This window comes from Myripristis murdjan, chromosome 23, assembly GCF_902150065.1.
Source record: "Myripristis murdjan chromosome 23, fMyrMur1.1, whole genome shotgun sequence".
Classification (NCBI taxonomy): Eukaryota; Metazoa; Chordata; class Actinopteri; order Holocentriformes; family Holocentridae; genus Myripristis; species Myripristis murdjan.
The window spans coordinates 14,625,433-14,652,960 of record NC_044002.1 but is presented as its reverse complement, the minus strand read 5'-3'; the positions used below and the strand labels follow the sequence as shown (position 1 = coordinate 14,652,960).

The 27,528-nt window shown below is 44.4% G+C and overlaps 1 protein-coding gene across 1 annotated transcript in view; it reads left to right on the top strand.

Moving 5' to 3' along the window:
• The window catches only part of pdzrn4 (PDZ domain containing ring finger 4), a 48,080-nt gene extending 21,378 nt beyond the window's left edge, over window positions 1–26,702 (top strand). The window contains exons 2-9 of the mRNA XM_030045365.1: window positions 11,288–11,559; window positions 12,854–12,956; window positions 17,712–17,810; window positions 21,817–21,879; window positions 24,052–24,153; window positions 24,375–24,491; window positions 24,856–25,914; window positions 26,130–26,702. Coding sequence (XP_029901225.1) covers window positions 11,288–11,559; window positions 12,854–12,956; window positions 17,712–17,810; window positions 21,817–21,879; window positions 24,052–24,153; window positions 24,375–24,491; window positions 24,856–25,914; window positions 26,130–26,702 — 2,388 coding nt within the window. The remainder of the gene's footprint in view (window positions 1–11,287; window positions 11,560–12,853; window positions 12,957–17,711; window positions 17,811–21,816; window positions 21,880–24,051; window positions 24,154–24,374; window positions 24,492–24,855; window positions 25,915–26,129) is intronic.
• The last annotated feature ends 826 nt before the right edge of the window (window positions 26,703–27,528 follow it).

Here is a 27,528-nt window from a genome sequence, read left to right as displayed (position 1 = left end):
GGAAATGCATGCTATATTATCTAAACATGTGTTCAAATGCAGTTCTGCAGAGTTATAAGGGCTGAACACTGTTTACTGTTTTACAACCAGTTTCACCTGGTTACATTCTCCCCTGCTAACAAGTCAACGTCCTCGGTGACTTATTAAACATCCAATGGCCCATGAAGTGCTCCTGAAGTATAGAGAACCATGCCTGCCAACACCTGAGAAAGCACATCTGGACTAATTGACACTGCATTGCAGGCTGACCTGGGTAAGTGGAATGGGTTTTTGTGTATCCCTGCTGTTGCTCTCGGACTCCTGCGTGGCGGAGGAATGGGCGCATCTACACTAACATTTCCCTCCCTTCTCCTTCTTGGAGCGGGCACAGGCCGGCCCACCAATTCATCAGCTGGCAAGCTGACACTCTCTGGCGTGGGGTGAGGGCAAGGCACTGGTCTCGCCTCCGGGTCATGAAGTGTGTCACTGGCATCTTGCCCGGGGACATCTTCACCTCCCACCATACTCCCAGCCACATCATCCTCACTCTCTGACTCATCAGTTATCACATTTGGATCCTCGGTTTCTAGTCCTCCCACCTCCTTGGCAGTTGGATACCTGACGTCCTCCACTATCACAAACTCCTCTTCCACAGACTCCGTGTCTGACTCCAGGCTTAGGGTAGGCTCTTCCACATGAGAGGCTGCACGGCGACGACGCCTCTCCATCGGCACAGGCTCCACACAGGGCCTCAAGTTGGACCTATGCACCCTTTTCACTTGCCCTCCTTCCAGTGGCTCCACTGCATATGTAGTCCCTTGGATGTCAACCACTTTATACACAGTAGCTGCCCAGGCGTCCTGGATCTTATTCCTTCCTGGTGGACGGTGGCGGAGATACACCAGCTGTCCCAGGGCAACAGGTGGACAGTATACCTTCTCCTGTTGCTGGGCCACTCTCTCCGCAGCCTTCCTCTCAGCACACTTTCTTGCCCTCTCATGTGCCTCTCGCAAACGCTCCTGGTGCACAGTTAACCAGTCAGGCCTCTCATCCCTCACCTGCTCTTGGCCTAACAGGGCATTAACTGGAAGATGTGGGTGAACTCCAAACAGTAGATAATAGGGCGAATAGCCTGTAGTCGAGTGTGGTGTTACATTATATGCATACACCAGTTCTGAAAGGTGTTCAGGCCAACGCCGTTTCTTTTCAGGGGGAAGCGCACGCAAGAGGTCATGCAGGGTTCTATTGAACCGCTCGCACTGTGGGTTCCCTTGGGGGTGATAGGGCGTCGTGCGAGTTTTCTTCACCCCATACAACTTGCACAACTCAGCAATTACTGCACTTCCAAAATTTCTGCCCTGATCCGAGTGCAGGCGTTCTGGGACCCCGTATTTCATGAACCATTCCTTCAGGATGACTTTAGCAGTCGTGTCTGCTTTCTGGTCTCGCGTGGCGAAAGCTTGGCTGAACTTTGTGAAAACATCAGTTATCACGAGTACATTCTCGCGACCATCCGTGGCACGTTCAAGTGTGGTATAGTCCATAGCAACCACCTCCAGCGGGCGGGTAGCTAAGAATGGAGTTTGAGGTGCCTGAATCTTAGGCTGTGGCATTTTTGTTAACACACACCTTTGACATCTCTTAACCCACTGTTCTACATCCTCATGCATACCCCCCCAAAAACATCTCTGTCTCAACAGACCCAGTGTTCGTTCTATGCCCTGGTGCCCCATCTGATCGTGCACACTCTTGAGCACTTGTTCCTTCAGACAGGTAGGCAACAACAGCTGGTGACATTCTCCAATATGTACATCATCAATAACACGGTACAAAAGTCCATCCTTTTCTCTGATGCGTGGCCACTGTTTCAGCAAGGAGCGCACAGGTTTTGTTAAACCCAACCTCTCCTGGTAGGTGGGTTTCCTCTGTCTGTTCCAAAACTCTCTTATCACTCTGAGTGTTGGGTCTGATGCCTGAAATCCCTGGAGCTCTGTTTTAGAATATCCAGGCAAAGTGGGAGTGTTAGCCTGAGCTGCCTCACTCACCTCTGTCTCACCTGTCTTAGATACACGTAGCTGGCGTATCTGACAACACTCAACCCCTGCTGCAATTAAGTCCAGGTCTAGAGCTGTGCCTGTCCTGAGTGTGTTACATATGGCTATACATCCATCATACTCTGCATCTTCACTGTAAGGTTCTGGTTCATTGGCTGCTGGTTGCCGGGAGAGAGCATCAGCTGCATTATTACATCGGCCGGGGCGATACTTAACATCAAAGTCAAATACAGCCAACTGAGCGACCCATCGCTGTTCAATGGCTCCAAGCTTGGCGGTGGAGAGGTGACATAATGGGTTGTTATCTGTGATGATGGTGAACTTGGACCCTAAAAGATAACCCCTAAACTTCTCTGTGACCGCCCACTTGAGCGCAAGAAGCTCCAGCTTCATACTACTGTAGTTTTGATCATTCTTCTCAGCCCCTCTGAGTCTCCTGCTCGCATAGGCTATGACTTTCTTCCTACCTCCCTGCTCTTGGTACAGGACTGCACCTAAACCTAGGCTGCTAGCATCTGTCTCCAGTATAAAAGGCTGGGAAAAGTTTGCATAGCCGAGTGTGGGTGCACCTGTCAGCTTCTCCTTAAGCTGCTCAAAAGCTAGCAGACACTGCGGTGTCCAGGCTGCCCTGAACATCTGATTAACCCTGGCCTGGCTACTCTCTCTGACACAAGCATTTACAACATCATGAAGAGGTCCTGCGATTTGGGAAAAGCCCTCTATAAACCTCCTATAGTAACTGCAAAAGCCCAGAAAAGACCGAAGCTCCTTTACAGTCCTAGGGATGGGCCACTGTTTCACTGCACTTACTTTGTCAGGATCGGTGCCTATGCCCTGAGCTGAGACTTGATGACCCAGAAACCTGACCTCAGGCTGGAGAAAATGACACTTCTCCATTTTGACTTTCAGCCCTGTCTCCCTTAACCTCTTAAGGACTGTCTCAAGCCTCACCAAGTGATCACTGAACGTCGATGAAAACACAAGCAGGTCATCCAAATAGACCAACACGATTTGAAAGACCAGATCACTCATTGTAGCCTGCATCAGGCGTTGGAACGTTGCCGGCGCGTTACATAGCCCAAAAGGCATTCTCAGATATTCATACAGGCCGAATGGCGTGGTGAACGCTGTTTTGTTCCTATCCTTCTCATGTACTGCAACTTGATGGTATCCGCTTGCGAGGTCGATGGTTGAGAAGAATTTTGCATCACACAGAGCATCCAGACTTTCATCAATGCGTGGAAGTGGAAATGCGTCACGCCTGGTCTTTGAGTTCAGCCTCCTGTAGTCTACGCATAGTCTCAGGTTTCCATCAGACTTGCGCACAAGAACAACTGGTGACGCATAGGGGCTGGAGCTCTCTTGAATCACCCCTTTTTTCAACAGTTCAGAAATATGCTCCCTGACCTCTTTATACTGGTTAGGTGGTATACGCCGGTAAGGCTGAGAGACCGGCACATCGTCCACCACGGGGATTTCATGTTTCACCCTATCAGTATAACCCAGATCCTCATCATTGACTGCAAACACATCTGCATACTTCCTGAGGAGAGCTCCCAGCTCTGCCTGCTGCTCAGGGCTGCCTCCTATGTGCAGGCGGTCCAGTAAGCTCTTTATGTCACTGTCAGAACTTTGGCTGTCTTTCCGGTTAATAGTCACTTCTTCATGGTTAGCAGAAATACGCTGAAACTTCACCTCATAGGGGTCTCCCTCAACACACTCACACTGGCTGAGAACACCTAGCCTAGTTTTAGGGGGCAACCAAACATCTTCCTGGGAAAAGTTAATTACCTGGACTGGGAACACCTGACTGTTAGATGACACTACAGTAGGGACAACCACCAATCCACCAGGCAGTGGAGCGTTTCCTGGCTCCAGCAGCATAGTAGTGTCACCATCAGACTGTCTCCTCAGTCCCCTTGCATAGACTGTGGCTACTGACAAAGCAGGCACATGCACTTTTTGCTGGCCGGCGATGCGGGCTGTGGACATCTTTTCCACAAGCTCTGCCTCCTGTACCCGCTGAAAAGCCTCTCTCCAGACAGAATCCAACTCCCCCCCAAGAGCAGTGTCGAACTCGGCAAGTACCAACTGTCTGCACCGTTTAGCAATGTTCATTCCAATAATGCCAGGTGGAGATGGATCTGTCTCTTTGCTGTCATCATCTTTGATTATCAAAAAACCACACTCTGGGATAGTGAGCCCCATTGCCTGTATGTCCAGCTCCACATAACCCAAATATGGCAGTGGTAACTTGTTGGCTGCTGTTATTTTAAGCCACTTAGCTGTACTGTGCATATCCTCATCCCCACCATGAAGATGGTTTCTGAAAAAGCTTTCCGTCAGAGTGCTTACATGACTTCCTGTGTCTAGTAGACACCTAAGTGGGACCCCGCCTATCTGGATGTCAACTTCTGGACACTCGCCCACAGCATTTTTCAAAAAGCGCTCTTTGGTTAGGGTGTCAGTTGAGCCTTCTGACTTGCCTCGCATTGCCCGGCTCATAGCAATGGAGGGCCCCCGTTTCCCTGTACTGCAGGACTAGGAGTGGCAGTGGACTGACCTGGCTTACGTGGCACTGGGCACTGTCTTGCCATATGCCCAACCCCTTCACACCGCAAGCAGATTGGCTGACCATCATTAGTGTACTTGGGCTGGACTCTAGGTCTAACACCCTTGCTGTCACTTCCTGAATTAGCATTGTGCATAGTGAGTTCATGGACTGCATTGGTTAACTCATTAATGGCCTTACCCTGCTGTGTAATTATTTTAACTACCTCTTGCAGAGTCACTGTCAAATCATTCTGTGTACTGTTGGGCAAGTCTGCTTTTCGTGGACCTTCATCCAGGCTGCCGCCTACGAGATTTCTGTTTCTCGCCACATTAGTACCACGCTGCCGATCTTCAAGGGTCCACATCAGTGCCTCCTCTCGAACATCAAACAGGTTGGACTCAGGCTTCTCTCTAATAAGTTTACGCAACTCACGCCGAAGGGTGGAGTCGCGCACACCTTCAATGAACTGGTCTCTAAGCGCTAGCTGTACATCAGCTACTACATTAGGAGACTGTTGGAGAGCAGAATTAAGCAGCTGTGAGAGTGCATGTGAATAGTCTCGCAAGTCTTCACCATCTAACTGCTTGCGGGCATAAAAAGCATGCAACAGTTGTGGAGTAGTGCGTTTCTCCCTAAAGGCTTCCCTTAAGTATGAAAACAGATCACTGGGTTGCTTTGTCTGTCCCCCCATGCACAGCTTAACCTCCTCTAGGGCTGAGCCCTTTAACAGTGAGAGGATGAAGTCGAGTTGGTCCCCTCCCCGTAGACTCCTGGCCCTGATCACCCTTTCCACCTCTTCTATAAACTCATCCACAGTGTGAACATCTTTCCCTGGCTCACCACTAAAAGGTACAATTTGTTTCTCTCTTGGAATGTAAACAATAGACCTTGTTTGGGTATCGCCCAGGTTAGCAATACTGGCCATTACTGCATCATGTTTTCTGCTCAGTTCCGAAATCTGTGTCTGCAACTGTACCAATGGGTTACCTCCATCACCATTCAGTGAAGCAGTTGAGCCGTCCTCATCATGGCTAACTCCTGCCCTGGGAGCAGCCGCACCTTCTTCGTCTGACGACATCCTGAAATGTCCCCCTTTTTTTTCAGTGTCTTTATTACAGCAAGATAACACAGTCACAGCCAGCTACAATCTCTTTCTGGCCAGCAGTCTCCTCCTCCAGCAGTCCACGGCGACGATGCAGACACCCCTCCGGTCCTGGTACACCAGCCACTCCAGGAACACCAGGCAGGCAGTCGTCACCCCGTCTCACACCAGGACTGGACCACTCTTCACCACTACCGTTGTCTATAAACCTAACTATCTCTGTCCCTGTCTTACCAAAAATTCCCCAAAGCCAATTAGAGAGACCCCACTCCTGGTACCAAAATGTGTGTGGCCCGGTTATGAGTAAAGGCACAGAGCACACAAAATAATTTGGGATCTTTTCTCACGACTGCACCCACAATGAGGCACAGCATTAATTTATTTGGAATTCAGGGAATGAAATCAAGGTTTCACGGTGGGACAGTTCCAAACATAAATAAAAAGAAACAACAAAAACAAAAGAAAAAGCAGTTTCTTCACTTTTCCAATTATAGCAAAAAGGACAAAACTGAATTTTTGCTCTTATACATATGTTCTTTCCCTGTAAATCTTCTCTCAGCTGTATACACGGTAAACAGTCAGAGTACTAGACGGTTGTCTATTGAAATACACGGTGAAATAAAACAGCAAATGGTATAATTTAAACAACGCCAAATATAGACAACGCTGTATAGACAACTCTCTCTCTCTATATATATATAGACAACGGTAGTGGCCTTTCAAACTCAAAGTGTAGCACGCACACCAGGACAACCGTGCGGGGCTGGACCTGGCACCTTTCTCCCCTCTGTATTAGGCACAACCAGCAAATGTCATTATGATCAACAAAATCCATAAAACATTCACAATTCACATTACTGTATGTGGTTCTAGCATTTTATGCAAACCTACGCCGTCACTCCGTTCAGCAGTGCACCGCACCCACGACAGAGCACCAGTCGACGCTCGCACTGCAAACCCTGAAATATCGGGGACATCACACAACCATCACAGTGAGATCCACCCGATTAGCCCACTAACATCATGTTTCACCATAATATAGGGGAGTATTTACCCTGAAACACCAGCGACAGCTCACAGGTAGGGCAGCTCTCTCTTTCTCTCTCAAGAGCGGCGATCTCTGCCTGCACCAACCCAAGATGGGCCCCTCGCACTCTCGCGCACTTTTCCTCAAGCTGCTCTTAAAGTGACAGTGTCGCCTTAACAGAAAGACAGCTAATTCAATAGGAAATGCATGCTATATTATCTAAACATGTGTTCAAATGCAGTTCTGCAGAGTTATAAGGGCTGAACACTGTTTACTGTTTTACAACCAGTTTCACCTGGTTACATATAGTAATATATTAAGATAAACAATATGTGGATTTATAGCAAATAATCAAGATGCAAAATGTGCAGTAGACACACACGTGCGGACACACAGACGTAAAATCAGCACGTTCTGAGCCATTATCTCCAGTCCTTGTCACATCTGCTGGCTATTAATCAGCCCCCAGTTAGCTCATCAACAGGCAGATTGGATCGAGGAACAACAGCAGGTAAACACGCTGGCAGGTGTACCTTCACAATCATTTCCTGCCTTCCAGAGCATTCTCTCTGATTGGAGATTAATGCATCCATCTGGATCTCATTACAACTTAACAATGTTATGGAACTTTCTTTACTTTTTTTTTTTTATTTTTTAGGGAGGCATATTGGTTCAAATAGGGCAGTAAACTGAAGTTAATGTGGCTAGAGGATGAGTACCGCATGGAAGGTTGGCCGGGGAGCTAAACAGGACACATCACTCCTATAAGAGCAAGGTCACAGGTTAGATTCAGCCCTCAACCAGTGTGACCAGTAATGGAAACAGGGGGAGTCGTGTCTCATAGTGCCTTTGAGTAAGACACTGTTTATGTCTTTGTTTGAAGCGTTATCTAAAGGTCTAAAATTATGTACAGTGGTCCCTCGTTAATCGCGGGAGTTGATTGAATTGATTGATTAGGCGAAATCCGCGAAGTAGTCAGCTTTATTTTTTACAATTATTATAGATGTTTTAAGGCTGTAAAACCCCTCAGTACCCACTTCATACACTTTTCTCAGACAGGCATTAACATTTTCTCACTTTTCTCTCTTGTCCTTGGTTGACAAAGTTATCATTCTCAAAACATGGAGATGAAGCAAACCGAGGGCCCTGATACTATATATACGCTACTCACAAAAAGTTAGGGATATTTGGCTTTTGGGTGAAATTTATGTAAAATGTAAAATGTTCATGCTACAGTGTTATTATATCATGAAAGTAGGGCATTTAAGTAGAAGCATACACTGGTGATTTCCTCATCTCAAACAATTTCTTGAAACAAAAGCCAACAACAGTGGTGGATATACCACAACAAAAAATGTCAGTGTCAATAACTTGTCATGTGCCCTTGAGCATCAATTACAGCTTGACAACGACGTCTCATGCTGTTCACAAGTCGACTTATTGTCTGCTGAGGCATGGCATCCCACCCTTCTTGAAGGGCGGCCCTCAGGACATTGAGGTTCTGGGGTACAGAGCTCCGAGCCTCTACACGGCGACTCAGCTGATCCCATAGGTTTTCTATGGGATTCAGGTCTGAGAAAGTGCAGGCCACTCCATTTGAGGTACCCCAGTCTCCAGCAGCCATTCCCTAATGATACGACCTTGATGAGCTGGAGCATCAAACACCTGATGTGAATTTTGCCGTTAAACTCCTTGTTAGAGAACAGCAACTTGTGCAAAAAGTACTGAAACATTGAACAGTTGGACATGTGCATTCAAAAGTTTACAGAAGGTCACATTAAGTTCACCTGTAAAGGTTATAATGCATTTTAGGAAATTTCACCCGAAAGCCGAATATCCCTAACTTTTTGTGAGTAGTGTATATATATATATATATATATATATATATATATATATATATAAATAGTTTATTTCATCCATTCAAAAGGGAGCAACACACATTAAAGAGTGGCTCAACAAAACAAAGAAAAGCAGACATTTCAAAGGTACAGCTACGCCACGTGGACTGGTGAAACAGAATGACGCAAAAGCAGACACATCTATAGAGAACAAGCAACTGGCCAGGTGCTGCTAATTTGCAGCACGCAAGTGAGAACACATAGAACTATCCAATCTAGAATGTGTCTGTCTGCCTTTATGTGACTGCATGCTGAAAAAAAGAAAAAGAAAAAGAAAGGGACTATATATTTAATAACAATAAGACAACATCCCCATAATTACAACTGACCAAATATTGCAAGAACCTTTGATCAGTGTTGTATGACTCACCAATATGAGAAACACAGTCAACAGAAGTCCAAGACATTCTCAACCTCATGGAAACACAGAGCAACGGGGAATATGGCATCTTCTCTGTGGATGAAATTTATATGCAGCTGAAGCTACTGCAGTCATTCATAAACAAAGCAGTTTCGATTAATTTATCACATGTGGTTCTAACAATGTAGTATATTTGCTCTCATGCCCCTTTAACCTGCAGTATACTGCCAACACAGAGGAAAGCTTGGGCTGCATATCAAGGAGGGCTGCAATGCCATCTGCACAGATGATGCCCAATCTCCCTCCATGAGGATAACCATGTTGATCATATTCATCTTAACTGTGGAAAGTGGATTTTTTTGAACCTGTACTGCAGGTGATGCACTGTCTAGGCATGAAAAAAGAAAGTTTTATCATGCTTTATTTATTTATTTATTTGAAAAACACACTAGGGTTAGGGTTAGGGTTAACACACTAAGCAGTCCATTCTAGATGAGCTATATCTATGTGCTCTCTAGTTTAGGCAGGCCTTCATTTGCTAGTTAGGTTCACCTGGCCAACTGATTGTTGTTATCCATTAAATGTCTGCTTTTCTCTGCCATGATGATGGCATGATCAGATGTCTTTTTGAGCACCTTTCACTTTGTGTATCACCAGTTTAATGTCAAGGTGCAGAGCCTTTCTTTCCTCCCTGACATCTATATGTTAGAAAACAGAAATATTCTTATTTTTTTCTCCCCCAAAATGTAAATGAATTATCTGAGACTATCACTTTTGTAAGCTGTTCTCCATATAACGATCATAGTGTTAGGTTGTGTAATTCCATATTTTCCATTCGGGTGCTCTCACAAATCAAGAAGCCCTCCAGAAACAGCCTGACACTCTCTGACGAACCGAATCAATGAAGACAATCAGTCTCAGGATGTGATAGATTGAAAATGAACTTGACAGCCTTAACACAGCTAGGCCTTGTAATTGGTTTAAACAAGGTGTCTGATATGGAATGGATGCTCCGTGTGTGTGAGCGTGTTTGTGTGTGTCTTCACGCCGAAGACATTAGTTGACACCTGTCAGTATGATGTCTTTAAGCGCGTCTCTCCTCCACCCAGCCTCTGTTAGTGCAACCTTTTCTGACCCCACGAGTTGACCAGCAGATCTCCGCCTCGCACGTCCTGTTTTGATGTAGCTTTGTGTCACCATAGGAACCGGTCTTTACAGCGCTTGCCTGTTATTCTTGTCGTTTGCAATAAAAAGAGCATGTTTTCAGCACCTCACACAAGATGGCAGAAATTAAGTTAAAAATCATTTTGCTTTTAGCAAAAGAGCACAGTGTGACAAACAGGTTTTTAATAGTTTTATAGCAAAAGCAGTAGGTACATCCAGCGCCTCCAGTCCTTGCCAGATGCACCTGTTTAGTGCTGCTTGCTAAACAATGAGTTTAGCTCTGTGGGGGAACGGCTAACCCCTGCTACTGCTCCACTTTTCTTTGTTTATTTGCTGCCCTTTATTTTCATAGTGCACTGCACTGATATCTGTTATTATTATTCATCCCATGGGCTTAATAGTTTTCAAAAGGCATGCAATATCAACATTGTACCTTGGCTTGGTTTGAAGGCAGTCTTTTTTTCTGCAAATGCATGTAATTGTGTGTGAATTCTGTGCAAGTCCATTACATCTATAACAAATGGGCAGCAGTAGCCTTAGGATAAAGAAGCTCGCCTGTGATTAGTTGGCCAGCAGTTAAAATGTCTGATCTTGACGGGGAAGTATAGGTAAAGAAGGAGAATGTATAATGTACTCCCTCCCTTCCCTTAAGAATTACTGCCAGAGTGCCCTTTTCAAAAGCATTGAATTGAATTTCCAGTGGCTCTACTGGAGATGTTCAGTGGAGGAGTGTGGGTGTAAACTGGGAAGCTCCCAGCTCTGAATGTGAAACAGGTTGTTGCTAAAAAGGAAAAGACAAGCATTAGTGAGTGAAATCTCCTTGTACTCTCCACTGACCAGTCCCTCCTTTGTAAAATACAATACTTTTTACTGTATTTATTGTCAAGAGGGAGCTTAGGTTTGCAGGGCCGGTGCAGAAAAGAGTGTGGACTAGATAACATGCAACATCTGGGAAGTGGAAGCTTCATCGACCTCTGCCAGCTCCAGGACCGCAGCACCACCTGGCTGATCCTGCTTCTTAACCTTTGGGCAAATAAGTGTTTTCTCTTGGGGATAAATAACAACAACTTGTTTATTCTGAGTTAACTTTTCAGCAAGTAGTATGTAATAGGAAACAGCATTCATGACATTTTCTTCTGCTCCCTCAGGTGAACGGGCGTGACTTCTCCAAGGCGGGCCATGAGGAGGCGGTGGTGGAGGCCATCAGACGAGACCCCATCGTCGTCCAGGTTCTCCGACGAACTCCCAACGGGGCCACAGCTACTGTGTCCCGTAACCATGGCGGCGTGCCACAGGAAGTGTGTGTGGTGGATGTGTGCACGCAAACTGACATCACCTTTGAACACATCATGGCGCTGGCCAAGCTTCGGCCCGCCACCCCACCTGTCCCCGATATCTGCCCCTTTCTTTTGTCTGACAGGTAAGGGCAAGCTGTTGCACAGTTGTAGGAGCCACTGTAGAAGTTTATAGTACCGTCTATCCTGTGACAGCTTACAGTGTCACAGTACATACTGAAAAGACACGGGACAAGGACAACAGATGCTCACATGCAGTGCAAAGGTACAGCACAAAGCATGCAGTAGACCCCTTGCAAATAAACATTCATCAGTCATGCACAATCAAGCAGTAAGGCATGCAGTGGAATTGCATAGTATTAACTATCCCATTCTTCCTTCCTGGGATGGACTGGGAATTATTTTCTTTGTATTTTGATAACTCAAGCCAAGAAATTATTATTATTATTATTTTTTGTTCCTTCCCTAAGGCTGCTGTAGTGTTCTTCCCCATCTCATTGTGGTTATTAAGCAAGTTGTATCATAGTGAGGAAACCCCCAGCATGGCTAAGTAGTATGTCCCTGTAATATCATTGTGCAGAGCCAAAACTCCATGCAGTAATTGCTTCTGTGTGCTACATTCATTTTCTTTAATGGGAGCTTTTGCTAGGCGATTAAAAGCCAATGGGCTGATCTAGCAGGCAGTCTGGTGCTGCGTCCAGTCTTGGGCTATTTATAGGCCTTTGCTGGCCAGCAAATGAAATCAATTTGTCCTATAAAACTAGAAATCAGCCAGTCCCTGGTCACTGATTATGGAGAGACACTTATCATGGTGATACTTTACAGTGAAGATAACTGTTATGAGTGGCTGATTGTTGTTCAGTGTGTAGCTCCTCTCCCCAGGACTGACATCTTTATCTCTTTATTTGTTGATCGATCATTCATTCATGGAGCATTTTGCAACAAAATATTCACCATTTGATAAATGTGATGCTCACTCTTAAAAAATAACCGATAACAGTTTTTCGCCTTTCATAATAGGTAACTTGAGTCTCAACAACACGATAAGACCTTCATAAACCGACTCAGTTTTGTTTGAAAGATGCTTTACAGCGAACATTAGGTGATGGGGCTCCGCGGAGATTTAATATCGTGGCATTGAAGACTTTATTCTTGCATTCATCTGTCCTTGCACTCTGTCTGTCTCTCTTGCTCTCAGCTCCAAATGCTTTCTCATTTCCTCCCCATCTCTCTCAATCTTTTTAAAATTAATATAAACTTAACTGGCTCGAAAACTTTCCTCCATCGCCAGAGCATAACAGCAAACATATTACCAGTGCATTTAATTAGCAGTGAGCAAACAAACAAGCAGACGCATGCATACAGATGGGAATATAATGATCTTGAACATGACTGTCTTTTCATCTCCTCTCCCTCTAGCTGTCATTCCATCCACACCATGGAACATGAGTTTTATGAGTGTCCAGAGTATCTGTCCAATACCCCAGCGGAGGTGGAGAGGCCTGAGGAGTATGAGTACGAGGTACAGTTTTGCATCAGTTTAATTTTCCATTTGGGCGGTATGATGGCACAGCTCCATGACCTATACAAACACTACGTAATACTCTTTTCTTTGACCAGAATTTTAAACACTCACTAAACATGTTTAGCAATGCAAATAAATATGTTTAGTAAAAAATACTAGCCTTTTTTTTTTTTGGAGTCATGACCTATCATGACTCAAAATGTATTAAATCCCTTAGATGGATCAGAATTCTATAATTTCCCATGACCTGTAGACTCCTGATACATGCATATAGATAGATAGAAAGAGAGAGAGAGTTTTTTTTCAGTTTTTCAATGAGAAAACAAATAACAAATGGTGATGATACCATGCCAAACAAATTGGAAGCCCTGGATGGACACAATACTTGCACAGTGGAAATGCTCTTTGACCTTTTTGTAGCTGCCTATTTATTTCCAGTCCATTGTGATTAGGCTGAATAAGTTTAATTTCTTTCAATAATGCAATAGCACACAAGGCCACGGTGGTGCCAGCTGTGATACACAATCCAAGGCTGGCCTGAATGATGCATGACACACACAACAATACAAGAGAGGAACTGGCTGCAGGCCAGTAAAATGAGTATCTGCTCTTTACATTGTGTTGTTCAGTGTAGCAGAGTCCCTGGATTTAAGGTGGAAGGCCATTTTTTTTTATAACACCGGACCACAAAGAGCAGCCCACTCCCTCTTGGAATTCAGTGTGGCAGACGGAGGGACACTCATCTCATGCTGTCCTTCAGAAATCCCCACACGCCTTTTCAGACAGCCACTTTAAACTGAATTGAATATGCCCCAAACAGCAAAGTGCTCAACCATTTTCCACCACAGCAGCCTAGCAGGTGTTTATTCAGAGCATGGCGTCTTGATTTAAATATCTGTGGTTGTTTCAGCATGGTTCTAATAGGGGTTCAAACTAAGACACACAATCATTCAAGAAACTCTTCTTGAAGAATGCTGTGACCTTGCATCAACAAATGTCTTTCATACTCACCTGCGATTGCTAGATTATCCTCCGATCTGTGTGTTTTACGTCCTCCTGTCTATTCAGAGCCTTGGATTGGACTGAGGGCTCTAAATATATCAGAGTGGCCAAGCTTCACTTCAAAAGATGAGGACTGGAGAAGGACAACAAATTAATTACTACTACTACTAAACTGAATTCATTTTGATTTGCTGTCAAAGCTGACCTCACTGGTAGATAAAGCAACCAGAGATGTGTCATTTTCAATAGATTACTACTTTAGGGCACCATACATTTGTGTTTTTTTGTTTGTTTGTTTGTTTGTTTTCATCACAAAAAAATGCTTGTGTGTTGTCAATATACATATTTTGTGTTGAAAATGTGCACAAATTTTTATTGTCCCAAACCAGGCAGAGATGTGTTAAAAATGAGACGTCTTTTTAAGATTAAATGAGAACACATTGCATTTACTGTATCATTGCCACAGTATCTTACAGCATGCAAGACAGCATGCAGAGGAAAAGACATGGGCGCTCATCAAAGAATTTGAGATTAATTGGTTAGCTCTCCAGGAAAAAAAAAAAAAAAAAATCAATACTGAATCTCATAAATTCTGCCGGTGACAAAGCTCTCAAAGTGGCTTTATTGACAAGCCCTACTGGCCTTTGTGAAATATCCCCTTGTCTACTTTTAGAATCACAAATAAATGAATAATCTTGTATTAAATGCTGCGGTGTTTGTGTAGAACAATTCAAAATCTATGTTGTGACTCATGACAAAAATCATTCAAATGTTGGGTAACAAGGGGTTTTGTTTCCAACAGTGTGTGTGTGTGTGTGTGTGTGTGTGTATACAAGTCTCCTTTTCATGCACCTCAGCCAGTACACTAAGAGGTGAATCTGGGCGACAGTGATGGGTGACGTTTGCTACTGTCAGTGGTCCTCACTGGTTTAATAGGCACTTCCTGGTTCAGTGAACTGCATTCTGGGTCATTAGGATTCCTCTGCTGCCAGCTGTGGCCTACCTTAGAGTCTCATCTGGATGAATGAGCGTCGTGTGTGTGTGTGGTAGCATCTGAACAAGGTCAACACTGCACTACACTGCACACACACACACACACACACGCACACACAGAGCCAAACCCCCTCCTTACACCGTGTACACACAGAAACAGACGTCCTCACTTACCTCGGTCCATCCATGTGTATCTAACTGAGGCATGAATGGTTTTCCTCTTGGATGAAACAGAGAATAGGGCTGCCATTCTCAGGGACATTACTTCTGAATGACAGCTTCAGCTTGGCTTCACACAGACTATCCACATCGGTACTCCCGCTGCCAATATACTCCTTTGTTACATGACCTGTCTGCCAAATCTCGACTGTGCTGCAATATTGCATCATTGCATACTGTAGATGTAGGGGAAAAAAATGAATCGCATATAATCTGACTGAAAAACGGTGAGATTTTTGCATACAAAATAGCCACAGCTGAGAGAATTTCATAATCTGCAATTTTGAAACAATGGGCCATGAACACTGAGGTGCTAATTCTGTTTGAGGGAAACCTGGCAAACATTAAACACTGGATGTGGATTTTAAACAGAGGCGCTGATCATGTTTAATGTGGCTCTCAGAGACAGAACGCCACCTATTGTCCGTATGTTTTCATTTCCCGTGCCGCGCGGTGAATGTGCTGCTGCTGATTTAAAATTGTTGGCACGCACTGCAACACAGAAATTCTGCAAGTCATCACAGCATGCAGTGTGATGCTGGATTTTGAAGTTGGAGCTGGAGTTTTAAAGGAACAGTTCACAAAAAACGTCACACTATCTCTGCCCTGATCCTCCCTGTCTCCCAACAAAATCGGGCCGGTTGTGTATTTGTTTGTTCAGCTCAAACCAACATAAACTTGCATGTGAAAAACTCCACAGCAGCAGCTTTTTCCAAAGACAATGACATGGGTACCTGACATAATCCGCCGCCCTCAGTGGCAAAGAGTTTCTTTGGGAGCTATTTCCTCCTAAAAAAAACCACCAGCAAACTACATCTTTCAGCCCCCAGTGAATTTCTACTCATTCAGACTGTTACTTGGCAGGAAATAGCTTGGTGAACTGCTCCTTTAACCTAAAAGTGGCAAAGATTATGATCCAGTCATCGCTGATTTGGAGTCCCTTCACTTCCAGTACTCAGTTCCACGTGTCTAGACTCGATTCACAAGTAGGCTACACAGCGCGGCAGCTCAACCCAGTAATCTACTTCCTCAGCTGTCTGGGACCCAGCATACCAGACAACGTGTGCTGACGCTCAGGCCTTTGCGCTGTCTGATCCAACTGTATCCAGCCGCTGTCTCACTGTCAGGGTTTGCACAGCGAGTGCACTAAACTGGAGAAGTGCACTGAGCAGTCTAGACCGGCACACGGTGTTACACTGCACACCCCTTGGAAACACCAACCTTTGAAGGTCAGAGCTGTCTGTGCAGGGGGTTAAATGCCACAGAAATTAATTACTTTCCCTGTCAGTCTCTGCTGTTGTGTTTTCCCCTGATAGAAAAAAAAAAAATACTCCACAAATTGGGGCTGAGGCTCAATTCTTCCACCCCTCCTCCCACCTTTACTACCCCACAGTGCTCACCCCTCCTTTCACAACTTCACAATGCTGCGAAATGAATTTAGCAGTGTGGGGCTAACAAAGATTACTCCCGGTGTTATCTTTATGTGATTACCGTATACACAGCAGAGATCAAAAAGTGCCAGTCGCGAGTCACACCAAATTTAGAGACAATTTCCTGTGGGAGGGGACAGTGAGTGAAATACCATCACTATGGCAATCAAAGCCCAGGCCCGTATGTTGTTACACACTGGGTTTGGTTTGATACGGTGAGCTTTCATTTTAGTGATGTACAGGACACATGCTGGGCTTGTGTGTGTGTGCATGCTTTGGTATTTAATTTGCATTTTATGCCACTGTAGGCTATATTAGAATATTAAGCAAATAAAAGCCTGCAATGACTATACTATCAGGTGCATGAATATTCAGTTGAAATTCAAACAATCCGTGTGTGTGAGTGTGTGTTGTATGTGTGTGTGCCTGCGTGTGGTCCTGTGTTTTGTCATACTCTACGCTGTGTTGTTCATGTGTGTGCATGTGTGTGTGATAGTGTATGTGTGTGTGTTGCATTGAGTTCTGTGTTTATCTACGGTGATGGCTGCAGCTTTAGGTCTGTATCTGGGTGAATGTGTGAAGTTGGAGTAGCACAGTTCGTGAGGGGGTGAACAACTAGAACAAGACTCCATGGGACCGAACCCCACCGGATCTGATGGATTAATATTTCATCGCTGTGTGTGTGTGTGTGTGTGTGTGTGTGTGTGTGTGTGTGTGTGTGTGTGTGAGAGAGAGAGAGAGAGAGAGAGAGGGAGAGGGAGACAGAGAGGGAGAAAGACAGGCTGGAGGTTTGCATGAATACATCTGCAGAAAATTTACATAGGTCCTCACTGCTGGAACCATTTTGGATTCCCATGACCACAGAACAACAAAAACATTTCCAAAACTGATCACTCCTTGTCTGTTTTGCCTCACAGTAACAATCAACGAGCCCAGAAACAGAGATGGATGGGGTTTCCCAAAGGGCACTGGTGTCATTTTAACGCTGATATAAATCAATAGAACAACCTCTATAATGAACTTTGGAGATCCAGTCCAGTGTAATCAAAGTGGGACAAAGATGCATGGTGGAAAACCCTCCATTGGTCTGTGTCTGTGTGTGTGACAGGAGGTGGAGCTGTGCAGGCAGAACAGCCAGGAGAAGCTGGGCCTGACGCTGTGCTACAGGACTGACGATGAGGAGGACGCCGCCATCTACATCAGCCAGGTAAGATCCTCATCCTACTTCTACAGCGGCTCTGTTAAAGGTGCTTGAAAGCTGCAGTTTACAATTTGTGTTCAGTTGGGCTCATTTGCATCATTTCTTGGATGTGCAGGTGAGCATGTGAACTGCAAAAACCTATGTCCTATGATGCCAGCAGCCTGATATCAGTATTTTCCTTGCTGTTATCTGGTAGTATGGTAATGACATTAAAAGTTCGCTTAGCAAGACTGTAAGTTGCCGTCCCTCACTTTAATACCATTTTGAGCTCTCAGTGCTCTTCATTTAATAAATGCTGAGCCAAATTAATGCCTCAGTTAGGTTTGGGCGATAGGGACAAAACTAAAAACCTCAATGAGTTGCTTGATAATGATAGGGGTGGCGTTTTGTGCTTTCATAAGATATTTGCACACAAGAGATTTTTGGCAGTCATTAGCAATGGTGACCAAGCAGATAAAGGCAATAGCTGAAAGAAAGCCTACGATATCCAAAGTCCTGAAACTAATCTGAAACTAATGCCCTGGCCTGGCCCAAGCCCATGGCATTCATACGCCAACCCATAACCCATTTCACAGCCTGAGCCAGACTTTAGCCCAAGGCAGGCAAGTCCTAAGCTTCATTCATCAATAAATAACCACTTGTAGTGCAACTGTAGGAAATAAGGATGCCAGCAAATGTTATACAGTTAAAAGTGCACTTGGAGTTCCCAAATAGAAATAACTAGAGGGAAAGACACACGTATCCTCATCAATACCCACTTAGGCAAAATAAAAAAAAAAATATAACAACATTCATGCGCACAGACTAAAACAGTAAGCCCCTCATAATGCCACTGAAGCATAACAAAAACACTCAACCAGCTAACAGCTTCGTAAATGAAGATGGACTCATATTTTACTGAGAGACTGGGAAGGCAGTTAATGTTAAGACAAGGAAAACTTGCTGCAATGAAGTTAAATCTAAATCTTTGCCAACCGGCTAAGTCCAGTAAAAGAGCAACTTAACAAGTGACACTGTGTGTTATACTCTTTGTGCATGTGTGTTTCTTGGTGTGTTCTGTCTCTGAGAACTACATGTAGGGATGTTCAGGTTGACAAGTGGTTGTGGATGTTGGCAGGATCGGCTGGAGATATATAAAACCAATGAAAATTTAAACTGAGCAGTTAATATGTCTGTGGTAGAAGCAAATAGGCTTTGAGTAACAGACATAGTGCAATAGTGCAGCTTCAAAGCAGATGTTTTGTTTGGGGGAAATGAATTAATACATGAGTAAATTAATTAAGTCATAAGAACATGTTACATGTTATAGTTTTGAATAGATACTGGGAACTCCTACCCACATTCATGCAAAATCTCTGTATCCCAGTTGTTCCAAGCATAGCAATGAGAACAGCTACAGTCGAATCTAGATTGTCATAAATATATTTCCATGTTCTTGTCTATACTTTTATAGAATACTATGAATATCCACACATCTTTATATATTTGCAATAAAGCTTTGAAAACAAGATGTGGCTGGGAGCCCGAGCCCTGACCCAAACCGTACTTATGGAGAAGAAATGAGCACCAAGGTGGCCCAAAACCTGTACATGAGCTTATTTCCATCTGGCTTGCAGATATCTGGCCATATTTACTTGGTAGGTTTTCGCATAAAACACTGATTATCTGGAATTTTTTAGAACTTCACAAAATAATTAGCAGTAATTGCTGCTTCGTAGCATGTAATTACCTACAAGATCCCAGGTATTTACCATACTGGAAAGTTAAGTGTTACCCTATGGGGAAGTGCTGGAGTTATAAACAAGTGCACCACAATGGGCTCTGTAAGAAGCATGTCGTTAAATCAAAGTCATCCCCACGATCAATTTCTTTCCTAGCAGGAAGTAATTAAAAGATAGCATGTATTCCCATTTGAATTCCCATCCATACATACTAGAGCAAAGAGCAAGTCAAACTGAATTAAGAGGAAGGAGGGAAATGTTTGAGTGTTTGCCAGTCAAATATCGACTGAGAATGAGCCACGCATGGACAGAGAGGAAACCAAGTTTGAAATGTGATTCCCGTCCTGCCATTCTCCCTCCTCCTCCTTTACCTTGTTTTTAATTGAGGATTTTAATTAGTCCTGAGCGACACCCTCCTTTTCTCCCGCAGGGTGTTAAATGACACATTCTCTCATCCGTCCCCTCTGAATACCAAAGACACAAAACAAAGAGCCAAGTTGGGTGGGCACATCACATAAAGATTCTTTTGAAAATTCAAAGGATTTATGGCTTAAGAAGAACCGGTGAGTCTTTAAAGACATATGATCGGTTTGGCACCAAAACGAGAAAGCCACCTATTAAAAATATTACGCAAAATGACAAATGTGAAGACATGTAACAGATTCTAGCTCATTTTAAAATAAGCTATAGGCAGCTCAAGCCCTTGTTTGATAAAATGGTCACAGTTTTACAGACTGGGTCCTATAATTTAAAGATATTGATTGATAAACTTCAGGTATATAGTTTTTCCAACATGAATAGATAACATTCTTGGAAATTAACTCTTCATGTCACATAAAGGTGCTTTTGAAAAAATTAAATGAATTACAGCTCAGTAAGGTTTTAAGCACTTGAGAGTGTATTAAACAAATGGTTGTTCTGACTGCAGGTGCTGTTTCAATCCCATTATGAGGCGGGTATGAGGATCAGGATGCTGGCATAAAGATGTAAATGGCAGAGGGATTACAAATGACAGTGCAGACTTTAATAAAAAAAAAAAAAAAAAAAAAAATACTTGTTTAAACTGTGAACTGAACAGGCTATTCCTCTGGTTTTCACCTGTTCTTCTTGATCCAGAGAAATTCGAACACAGATATAAAAACCACTAACTCCTGCTCCTGCTGAACCTCAACAGATTGTGAAAACAGTCACCTACCAACAGAAGACGTCTATTTTCGTACCTTTGATAAAAGGATAAAAATGCTAATTTGCCTCATTAAAATGTATTTATGGATATTATTTGTGCGACTTTGTGAAGCGCGTGATTTTTTTTTTTTTTTTGTGCCTCCATTTCCAGTAAGGTTCCTTTTCCACGTGTAGCTATCTCTCTTGATCTTCAATGCAAGAACAACAAAGTGCACGAAATGATTGTTGAGGGCTCATAGGCTCACAGCGACACTGGAATTGGAGTGTTGCACCGGCTTATATACATATCCACCGGGATGCATTTTGGAAAATATGAGATGTTGATTCTATACAAGTAGGAATGTCTACACGTTTGTGCCATAAACATTTATGACTTTTAATGGCTTTAGTTTGCTGTTTTCTTCTCTCTTTCTCTGCCCCTCTTTCTCTCTCTCTCTCTCTCTTTCTGGTTTTCTCTCACTCATGCTCCCTGTGTCTCTCCACTTTGAAACATGCAGTTGACAGGAATATCAATTCATGCACCCTGGAATGAAAAACAATGAACAAAGACGAGAGTAAAGTGGATTTTCTCGTCATAAAGACATATTTCCTCCTAATATAAAACTGTCGGATTGTTGTTGACACATCCTGGCGCCAGTGGGCCACCATCATGGACCTCATCACCACATAATAATACTCAGTGTGAATGTGAAACATGAATTCTAATCATATCCCGCACTCTGCCTCATCTTACAGTGTTTGGTTTCATTGACTGGAAATGGCTGACTGCTCATATGATTGGAATGTAATATTATTTTTCCTGTTTTCTGTGATCTGCATACTTTTGCTGTTGGACACAAGCCCCATGGCTGCATTTTTGGTGACTTTTTCTTTGTATTATTTCATTTTGAACTTTACAAGGTCATTCAGCTGTTGAGTAAGCGTCTTGCATGGGCTGAGCTGAAACGCCGTTATAGAATAAGAGCAATGCATCTCTCTTAGTCTTTACATAGGTGATGGTATCTCTTCTTAAGGAGCAGACAGAGGTAAACAATGGCCACTTATCGTAATGTTATCAGCATTGATTTCTATGTTGCTGTTTTGTGTGTGTGTGTATGTGTGTGCAGGTGGAGCCTAACAGCATAGCAGCAAGAGACGGCCGCATCAAGGAGGGCGATCGCATCCTACAGGTGTGTATTATCAACTCAGTTACAGAAGCTCTCTCAGACGAGGCTCTGTGACCTTCTAATGCATTCACACACTCATAGCGTAAACAAAAGACTTCATCTTCTTTGTATTCATCTTTGTTTTAACCCTTGACATGTCCCAGAGCAGCGACAGAGTGCTATCTCCCCTAATGAATCTGGCATTCACGCTGAATAATCATCCATTCTCCTCTTCTTGTGGTCCATATAACATTCAGAGAACATAGATCGACGAGCCACTTGTAAGACGTTCTTTTTAGGGGCTATTGTCTCCAGTCCATGCGAGCATATGCATATTTAATCGCCACACTTTACCAGGGAAATTAAAGTCCTTAGTGCTGGTTACACCAGGCACTACATCATCTCTAGCACCCCTCTCTGTCTCGGTCTTTGTCTCTATTTATCTCCCTCTCTTTCTCTCCAGCAAGCAGTAATACCTACCGTCTACAGGTTACAGAAGAGTGTTTTTATATGAAGAGGCTTGTGGGAGAGATGGGATGTGTACATGCATGTGTGTTCATAATAAGCAAACACTTAACATGTCAGAGTTGCTGGAACAGAAACATGCTTTTTCAGTGGATACTGTCATGTAACATGCCACACCTGAACTGGGCCACTGTGGATTCAGTGCAGTATCTGTGCCCACAGGATACTGAACCACTGTAGTCTTGTTTGTAACGGAGTGACAACACCCTTTGAAAGTAAGCCAGCACCAAATATATTTAGGTGACCAGCACACCTCTAGTGTGCCTGCAAACATAATGAGAAAACATATCTTATGTGCCAGGTCAAGCACTGACTATAGCAGTGCATATGATTTCAGTGGGGGGAAAAAAAGCACTCAGTGCTCAAGGCGATGACACTCTTAAAATGGATGTGTCATTTCAGCTCATCCATGTGTCAAGTTTGGGAGCATACAGAATTGCGTTACTTTTACTTTTGCATCCCTGTGCGTTGTTATTTACAATATTGTGCATGCAACCAGCAAATGTGCACTGTCCTTGAGCAGTTTTATTGAAAATGACACATTCGTTCTGACAGTACATTCAGACAGAGCACCCGCAAAAAAAATATATATATATAGTCAGGATGCATGCATGTAAAGTAGGTGGGATGAGGCAAACTGAACGAGATGGATGCAAGTTTGCCCTAGGCAGCGCAAATTGAGTCAAAGAGGCGTTTGCAAGTTTCAATTTTTCAACTTGAACCACAAATTTGCCTGACGCGGTAAAGTGGAAGCCACTCAGCTTCAAGCAGGACTATGTCCAGGCACCCAGGCACCCAGAAATTTAATTCCACAAGGACAGCAAGCTCTCTGTAGCACCATATAGTATTTACAACAGGAAAAATGTCCACCTCAGATGGGTGACCATTAAGACTGACCCAAAACATCTGCAAAAAAGTTGCCATTGGTTATGCTGGCTGCCAAGCTTGGCACAAAGAGACTAAATTGCAGCAATTTAGATCAGAAATGCTGAAGCATAATTTCAAGTAATCTTGTTTTAACACCCTGTAGTTGTAGTCACTTACTATTTAAATGAACAGTGAGCGCACCAATGATACTTTTCTGTATTACTTGTATATTGTGCCTTCGTTCTTTCACCGTAGTGTACCTTTTTCACAGTAGTATGAATGATTGTGGGGAGTGAGGTCTGCTGTACTCCTGGCCCTATTATCTCCCTCTGACAGCCCCATTACTCTAGTGAGGAAAAGATGAACGCCACCTGTCAAAGAACAGTTAATTGTGTGTCTGGATGTGTGGTGAGAACAGATTCTCGTGAGGTTGGACTACACACTCACCGCTAACTCCCTTTACCTAGTGCGCTGCCTTTGCTATGGATGCATGGAGTTAAGAGGTAGGGACAGCAGAAACAGCAGGGAGCGGACTGACAGTGAGTGAGAGAGAGTCTGACAGAGGCAGCGAGAGAAAGGTGTCAATTTGCAAGGCATGGTTTCAATCCAAAGAACAATGGTTACCTTCATTTTGCTTGTCTCATATAAACAAGCTGGACGATAATAAAATTACCTCTCACACTGTCTGGTTTCTGTGTCTGTGTATGTCAGTGGAATGGTCTGCTTCCTCACTACATGTAACATAATTAGCAATTATAAGAAAATGAATTTGTTTGAACTTTCATTTTTATGTTTGATGCACAGATAAATGGCTGCGAAGTGCAAGACAGAGAAAAGGCTGTAGCCTTGTTATCAAGTGAAGATGTCAGGAGTATTGTGCTCCTGGTGACCAGGCCAGAGATGCAGGTAAACACACACCGGCTCTCTGGTGTATCTTGACAAGATATGTCATGTCAAATAACTGCAGCTGCCCGCTAAGTGCATTTTCCTCACTTTCTGAGTGACACTGTGATTGCATGGCATGTGTGCAAACATACAGTACGGACACACAAAAACATACACACTCCTACCTTCAAATACACAGTCACACAAAGAGAGGCATGTCTGACCACACACTGTGATTTCAGCTGGAAGAGGAGGTATGGCTGGACGATGAGCAACGGGAGCTTCTCGAAGAACTGAAGATGGAGATCCTGGAGGAGAGGAGGAAGCAGAAGGAGCATAACACTGCCAGAGGAGATGAGGTGAGAGAACAATAAAAGAGGAAAGAGAGGGAGGAGGCAGCAAAGTATCAGGGAATGAAGGAGAGGAAGGAGATTGGGTGGGAGTGATAATGAGAGGAATGAAGGAGAGAGAGTGGAAAGGAGGGTGGGAGGAGATGAGGGAGGGTAGCAAGCAGGCATCTACCTCAGAGCACAGCATTTAATCACCCAACATAATCATCATCCTCCCCCTCACATTTCACTGTGAAGTCAAACAATGAGCCCCATGTCAAATGCAATTCAAGAGATAAACAACATGTCCTGCAGTGTACAGACAAAAGATGCACTTGCTAGTCAGTCAAAAGTCCTCCTGGGGGAACTAACTCTTTCTTTCTTCACATACCAGCATCCAGCTGAAGAAGAGGTAACGACAGACACAGCTACCTGTTCCTCCAATAATCAGGACAGCGGATTTGGACGCAGTACAGAGAGTCCAGAGCACCAACCCTTACTGGCCAGGCTCCACAGAAGGAGCCCGGCCCATGGCCTAAGGGAGCGATGGCGGGCAGAGCACAACCAGGGCGATAGGCTGGGGAGGCGAGGGGCTGCATTGTCTCAAGACACCCAGGGTACCAGGACATTGCCCAAAGGCCAGGGCCATGAAGGTGAAGTGGGTATTCGTGGTGGCGGACGTGGTGTCTTAGGTCTAGAGAATCGCTTCCAGCAACTTTTGGAGCTCAAGTGTCAGATCCGGAATGGAGGCGAGTGCGGCGTGTACTCCATTCGACACAGCATCGAGTGTAGCCTTACTGAGCAGGGAGGAGGTGATGGAGATGGTAGTGATGGGGGAGGAGGAGGAGGGGTGGAGCGGGAGTTGAGGATGCTGAATGAGGAGCTACGCAGCATCGAGCTGGAGTGCCAGAGCATCATGCAGGCCCACCAGCTCCGCCAGTCCCACCAGCTGGATCCCCCTCAACCCACATCCTGCTCCCCAGGACGTAGCCCCAAAGAGGGACACAAGCGGCAAGGCAGGCTGGCTGATATCCATGAACACCCAGAGAGGTCAGACAGCGATAAGGTCCGAGAGAAGGACAGCTCCAGTGCCTATAACACAGCAGAAAGTGCCCGGTCGACACCTTTAGGCATGGAGAGATCACCTGACCACTCTCTCCAGAGATGCATCAATCTCACCAACCAGAAGAACCTTAGACTGGCCTCGTCAAGTCCCATCCCCATCCCCAAGCCCCACGGCACACCTGTTCACAGCAGACCAGACCCAGGCCCCGTCATCTCCAGCAGCCCAGATCAGAGCAACCAGTCCCGCTCTGAGTCAGATCCAGCCCTACCTGCAGATGATGAGAGGTGTGAGAAGAAAGGGAGGACCAGATCTTCCCAGAGGGGGTTGCCATATGCCTCTCCTTATCAAGGTCACCATCAAGGCCAGGGAGGAGCCAGGCAACTCCAGGTAGGTATAGTCTAGAAGAGAGACTGGATAAAAAAATCTACAGGATTGTTTTTTCAAACATGGGTTCTTGATCAGATCATATGCTTTGAATGAACCATAAATACAAAAATGATCATGATTGACTGTCAGGCAGTGTGTTTCCTGAACTTGCACAATAGCACTAAGTGAAATTCTCCTCTCTTCTCTTGCAAATGATGCTCTCCTGTGTCTTGCAGAGCTACATGCAGCTGCTGCAGCAGCACTCGTCCCTGGAGTATTCCCAGAGCCAGCTGAGTCTGCTCAGCGTCTGCCGAGAGCCTCTGCATCGCAATGGACGCCCAGGGGAACCCCGGCTCGAGTGGAAGGTCAAAGTTCGCGCTGATGGCACACGTTACGTGGCACGGAGGCCCGCTCGTGACCGCATCCTCCGGGAGCGAGCACTGAGAATCAGAGAGGAGAGGAGTGGAGGCATGACCACAGATGACGATGCTATGAGTGAGATGAAGATGGGCCGCTACTGGAGCAAAGAGGAGAGGAAGCAGCACTTGGCCCGAGCCAGGGAGCAGAGGAAGAGGAGGGAGTTCATGCAGAAGAGCCGTCTGGAGTGTCTGAGGGAGGGACCAGCCAGCGGAGCTGAAGGCAGGAAGGAAATCAACATCTTGGAGCTCAGCCACAAGAAGATGATGAAGAAACGGAACAAGAAGATCCTGGATAACTGGATGACCATCCAAGAGTTAATGAGCCATGGAGCCAGGGCCCCGGAGGGCACCAAAGTACACAATGCCTTTCTTTCTGTCACAACTGTCTAGCAGACACATTATTGTCAAGGACTGTACACTTTCATATCAATTGACCTGTACTTCAGGGACTGTTTCATTGGCTCTGTTATGCAACAAAAGTGTGATTCACTTTTGTGAAATGTAAATGAAAATTGTCAGTGTTGATGACTACTGTAGCAACCTTTAGCAACTTTGTAACTAGTGCTTGAAGGAAAATAATGTTTGAAAATCTGTCATTTTTTTCCCTTTGTGACCTCTGCCACTCACAAGAATCAAAAACAGATGTCTCCCAACGGTGATTATTCACTGGGTTGCAGTAGCAGATGGGTTTCAGTAGCATATTGGTGCAGGCAAACAGACTCAAGCACAAAGGTCAATACCAACACATAAAACTTTATGTATTATTGTTTCTCTCCATTCCTCTTTTTCATCGCGGGTGAAGCGGTACAACTTCATTTGCCTCGTTTGAGGTAGCATTTTTTTTATAAGGGGAAAAGTACAATATTTTTCACACTTTGTAAACTCAATAGCATTTTGTAAAGCATTTTTTACACTGAATGTCAATGTACTGTAAGCAGTTTATTGCAATTTCTTATTTATGCTTGTATAACCATTCAAAGGCAACATTGCTCTGTAAACCAAATCATCCAGTTGGGAGTTGCTACTACTTGAGCCCAATGTGCTGTAGCTCTTTTAGTATGCCAGACCAAAACAGAGACAGCTGAGAAACCCTTGGAGAACAAGTCATCTTCACTCATAAAACACTCTCTCCTTTCATCTTGTTGAAAATGTCAAATCTCACTTCAATTTAGAGCACTGAAAATTTCAATATGCCATTTCAAAGGCTCATATTTTT